We start from the raw sequence: 5,742 nt of genomic DNA, 5'->3' as shown, positions 1-5,742 counted from the left end.
TGTGCCTCGGACGCGGCCCTCCGCTGTCCGAGCACGAATGCCTCAAACTGCTCCAACTGAGCAACATGTTGCTCAGGAGGACTACCCAGGAGCCTGGCCAGGGCTTGTTCACCAAGTCCCTGCGCCATAAGCCCTGCCACCTCCCGACGATGCTCGGAGAGGTGGGGAAAATGAGCCTAATCAATATTGAGGCTCATCCTCACGTACACACGCAGAGATGCGGGTCGTGGGAAGGATTTCAAGTGCTACCAAGTGTAGGCGGGCACGTCGTAATGCGGCCACGCTCTGTGCGGCCACGCTCTTCTTAGGCACACACCCTAGCACAGCGAGGAAGCGGTTAAACCTGCTCCTCTTGCGTGCAGTGAGGTAGTTGTGGTGGGCGCGTTAGCGGCCTCACCCAACGCACTAAGTACTCTGGTTAAGTGTCGTCACGGGAGCGGCAATCCGGCTCCTCGTGCGCACTTACCAAGTAGGAAGTAGTTTTCAGACTGATTTATATTTAATCGTCTTAAATATAAATACCTATTTTTACCAATTAAAATGTCATCTCTATAGATAACACTTAATCTGTATTGCGAGCGAATCTTTCTAGATACCTCGCGTAACGGATGACGCTAGGCGTCATCCCTCCTAATGTGAATGCACCCATGTGCATCACATACACAAGTGTTGGTCACAAATGTGCACCACACCCGAGTGCTGAGTCTAATTACTATAATTTAGGAATGACCATTCCCTTAAGTACACCAAGTGTACTTAACGTGGACTGGTTAACATTAAGCCAACTTTAGCCCGTTACATTATTGCCTTGCGCTTGCGTTCAGGCTGACAACCTCCAAGTTTTTGGACTGTTTAATTACATTTACTAGGATATCAAATGTTATTAATACGTTTATTAAATATCCAAACAATTAATTACGCTTCCATGTATAAGGAAGAGCATTCCAGTCCACGCCTTATTTCTGTGCCGTTTCCTGACTTCTTGCATACAAATTTTGCCATGGCTTCCGTTTCATTGATGTCTATGGCTTTCATAATCCTGTTTCCATCATAAACTAATTTAATTCTTTGAACGATGCGATATATTCCATCTGTTCGGCCTTGTCATTGTGTACTTCTTTGCGACTGTTGCAAGAAAAACGAATTCTTGTCCTGCAAAATAACTCTTTCTGTTTCGTGTCTTCTTGACTACTTAGAATTCAGTCTGAGTTTTTTAGGACATTATCTTCTGCATATAAACTGATCCGACAAAGATCCCATTAAAACAACAACACGAGATAATACCCTATACTTCTCCAACGTTTGCGCCAGTTGTGAATAATCGGTTGCTAAAAAGAAAACGCATGTTTTTATAGCAAAGGAATTTGTGAAACAATCAACGGAAGCAACAACCGGCGCGACTGAAACGCACTGTGCCAGATTTGGCCGCTGGACAATTGTCTGTAAATATACAAGAGCCAATGTGTTGCCTTCTAAGTCAGTATTTGCCATGAAGACCCAAGACGAGTGCGTAAGCTTGGATAATACCGAGGTCTGATCCGTCAGCTGCCTCCAGTCAATTTCAACTTCTGCTGCAGCTGCAGCTGCCAAGCAATCATCCGCCAGCCTTTAACAGGCACAAGTTATCCTTGGTCGAACTGATAGCTCGCTGGGACCTTCTAGACGTGCCTTTTCAAAGCAGCCCGGCCGTTTGTATTGCGCTCTTATCCACAAAAATCTGCCCCATTCTCACACGCAAATGCACGGGAAAACGCGAGCTTGTTGATCGATTCAAAAGCTTTGGCATAGAGATCAAGGGGCACGAGGTTGGGCATGACGATGCATCGAGCGAATTTTAGATGCCATTTACGGCATGTGCAGCTTAGCGCAGCGTCGCCTGATGATGGAAATCGTCTGGGCATGCATTTGTCCACTTGATCTCAGTCGAAAACGCCATGGCTACAATCGCAGTTTTTCCACGTTATTATAATACTTACCTCATGTGTGGATTTTAACTAAAAATTAAAAATCTCGAATTTTGATCAGCTAATGATTGAAAAGCCTTCGCTAGGAGAGTGAATGTTGTCAAAGCAACAGCCGCCACTATTTTTACAAAATTGGAGCATTAGACAATGTCGACTTCAGACAATGTTCAAACGGTTTGGACACTTGAAACTTTCTCAGACTGAATCAGTCGAGGCCAATCATATCTTCTCATCGCCTTGACGTGTCCAAATGAAATGATTTTATTGTGACAAGTCACGCTTTTACAATTAGACAATGCCCATCCCTGCACCATGATTGGTCAGAACTCCCTTTTCCGCCTTTACTACATCCCCTCCCCTTATAAAACTATGGGTAGAAATGATACACGTATTCTATATCTAACCTTCATAAAACAGCCCGCGACAAGCACTTGTACTCTTGCCACGCATGGCTCCACTCCCACAAGGGCCCGTGCGGCCCCTGCCCCACGAGTATCAGCTCATTAGCAAGTGTGGCATCACTTTCTCGCCCGTCAAGCGCGGCTCGCGTGACATCTTGGACACGATCAAGTATCAATGCGATTGCGCGCCTCGATCGGTGTCCATGGGCGAGTACGTGGCAAGTCCTCGCGTCACGTCCAGCCACGTCCAGGGCTTTAGCGAGATGGATTCGTTGCTAGAGAAATCCTCGTACGCCCTTGACGTGCACTTGCCTGCCGTTGCACGTCCAAAAGAACCGCCACGGAGCTCGCTCTGGGGCTCGACTTTTACGCTGACGAATACCATTCTTGGCTCGGGCACGCTAGCAGTGCCGTTTGCAATCGCGTCCAGTGGCTGGCTCTTGGGCAATCTTGTCATGCTTGGCATTGCGATGATTACGCGCTATTCCGTGCATTTGCTGTTGTCCGCAAGCGACCGAGCTGGGACTAATTGCGCCAAGACGTACGAGAGTCTCGGCCATTATACCATGGGCGCTTTTGGCACACGCTTGGCGGAATTTACCTTTATTTTCGGTGGCTTTGGCACCCTTGTGAGCTACTTAATCTTTGTCACCGACTTGTGCGCGGCCGTACTGCGTGTCTCATCCCAGGACAAGTGGATGATTACCGTTATTCTTGTCGCCACGACCGTGTTTCCGCTATCGCTAAGTCGTCGCATTGGCAAATTATGGCTCGCCTCCGTGCTTGCGATTCTTTCTATCGGCTATGTCGTCGCGTTCGTGCTTGTGGCATTCTTAACAACGTACCACGTGGACAACGATGCCAGAAGGCCCGACGTTCGTGCGATTCGTCTCGAATCGGGGAGTGTCTATACTGTCACGCTCTTGATCTCGGCATTTGCGTGTCATAACACTGCTTTGCCCGTGTATGAAGAACTCAAGGATCGGACGATTCCACGAATGAATCGCGCTGTGATTGGTGCCATTAGCGTCTCGTTTCTGCTGTATGAAGGCATTGCGCTCTGTGGGTACATGCAATTTGGATCGGAGACACGAGACAATATTTTATTGAATTTCTCGCCCGCGTACGTGGCGCAATACCCGTCGGTACGGGCGCCGCTTCTCCTTGGCCAATTGTGCATGGCATTGGCCTTAATCCTCACGACACCCATTGCCATGTGGCCCTTTCGTTCGTGTGTCTTGAGTGTCTACTTGCGTGTGAAAAATGGGGTCCAGACGCCGAGTCATAAAGCTACGTATAGTGAATATGTGTGGGTCACGGTCGTGGGGCTGAGTCTTATTGTCACGTGTAGTATCTTTGTGCCGTCGGTGAAGATTCCGTTAAGTATTGTAGGCTCCGTATCCGGCTCCTTGCTGATTTTCATTATGCCGGCATTGTTCTATCTATTGCAGTCTCCCGGACCTATTTGCACTCGTACGCACGTGGGTCCGCTTTTGATGCTTAGCGCGGGCGTTGGCGTTGGCGTCCTTGGTCTGACGTTGACACTCGTGAAGCTGTATCGTGAGTGTTTTGACGCATTTTAAGTATTTTGTATTGGGGCTAGACTATCAAGTAAATTAAAATCATCAAGGTCTTCTGACTCACTTTGAAAAAAATGGCAAGTCAGAGCAATTATCGTCGTGTCTCATTTGTGCTATAAAATTTCGGATTCTTTTTTTCTAAACGTGAATATTACAAAGCCGGTCTTGTATTCGACACGCTGGGGTACGCCTAACAATTCGCTTTTGTGTTTTAAAAGGTTCGCATGTTTATTTACATGCAGTCATTCCCTGCTATGCAAATCTTACAAAGTAGTGGAAATTATAAAGTAGCGGAAATATCATTACGAAATTTAAATTTTGTTAACATAACAAAAGCCCCTTGTTTGTCGGACTCCAGGAAATCAAGGTCAAGCACGGAATACTCTCAACCCCCAGGTTTAGTAATTATAAAGAGCAAATTGAAGTACTGGCCGCAAACCAGACTTTACTCTATAAGGCTCAGCACGATTGTTTCTTAATGAACGGTGGAGTGAGCAAATACCTCTCTTAAAAATGACCGTTGCATGCATAAAGAATTGGTCACAACCCAACAAGTTGCACATGTTTCAAAAGATCTCCACGATTCTCAAAAATGTTACGATCATCTCCAAGCAGAAAAATTCAGCCGAATGTAAGCTTTCTGTCTTTTCTGTGGCAAAACGTTGGTTGAAGCAAGAGGTGAAGGGCAACCGATTAACCCACTCGAATGCCAAAGCCACCGCCCAACCTTGTGTTTGTAGACAGGGCTTCGAACCTGACCCAACTCAGATGGGAACTTCTCCTTAATCGGCGAAGGTCAAGCTGAGACGCCTGCTCTTCAAAATAACGTACTGTCACGGGAACGGGGGGTATCGTAACATGAATTTAACACTTAAAGGTTGTTAATTAATACATTATCGAAAAGGTGGAGAATATTTAGAGAATATTACTTTACGTAGTGATATTCTAAAAGCTTATCCATTGGTAGATATAGACCATTATATCTACTTTCTCCGCGGTCCAGTCAGCGCTGGACTTGCGCAAAGAGAAAGACAGATAATACTTGGAGAACTTGTTTTGTATTAGTTAATAATTAAGTTAGTATCAAGTAGACGGACGAGAAGAACTTAATTATGTTTATACAGTTCACTTTTAATCCTCTTTTCAAAGCAAGTGTTTTAAAGAGAGTCTTCCTCTGCACGTACTAGTGTACGCGAAGTGACCGAGGCACAACTCGCACTGAAGGAGTGCGAAGTGGACTTGTACTGAAGCAGTACAAGTCAGTTGTTGTAACGGGCTAGAGTTGCCCTAATGTTACACAGTCCCCATTAAGTACATTTGGTACTTAAGGGGATGGTCAATTGCTAAATAATAGTAATTAGACCCAACACTCGGGTGTGGTGCACATTTGTGACCAACCCTTGTGGATGTGATGCACATGGGTGCATTCACACTAGGAGGGATGACGCCCAGCGTCATCAGTTCTATAAAGATACGCTCGTAATACATATTAAATGAGTTACACTAGGTATCTATAAAGATACGCTCGTAATACATATTAAATGATATCTATAGAGATAACATTTTAATTGGTAAAAATAGGTATTTGTATTTAATTCTATTAAATATAAATCAGTCTGAAAATTACTACCTACTTGGGAAGTGCGCACGAGGAGACGGATTACCGCTCCCGTGACGTCACTTCACCAGAGTTCTTAGTGTGTTGGGTGAGGTCGCTTGCGCGCCCACCACAACTACCTCACTGCACGCAAGAGAAGCAGGTGCAAACCGCTTCCTCGCTGTGCTAGGGTGTGTGCT

General features: G+C 45.8%; 1 protein-coding gene across 1 annotated transcript; it reads left to right on the top strand.

The window, feature by feature from the left end:
• Positions 1-2,412: 2,412 nt before the first annotated feature.
• CCR75_004853 (uncharacterized protein) lies at positions 2,413-3,948 on the top strand (the record flags this gene model as incomplete). Its single annotated transcript, XM_067962939.1, has 1 exon — positions 2,413-3,948. One exon carries the CDS (start codon positions 2,413-2,415, stop codon positions 3,946-3,948), a length of 1,536 nt encoding a protein of 511 aa, XP_067816240.1.
• Positions 3,949-5,742: the final 1,794 nt, after the last annotated feature.

Source organism: Bremia lactucae, linkage group LG14, assembly GCF_004359215.1.
Source record: "Bremia lactucae strain SF5 linkage group LG14, whole genome shotgun sequence".
Lineage (NCBI taxonomy): Eukaryota > Oomycota > Peronosporomycetes > Peronosporales > Peronosporaceae > Bremia > Bremia lactucae.
The sequence above is the reverse complement of the archived record's forward strand: the minus strand, read 5'-3'. Positions and strand labels throughout refer to the sequence as shown.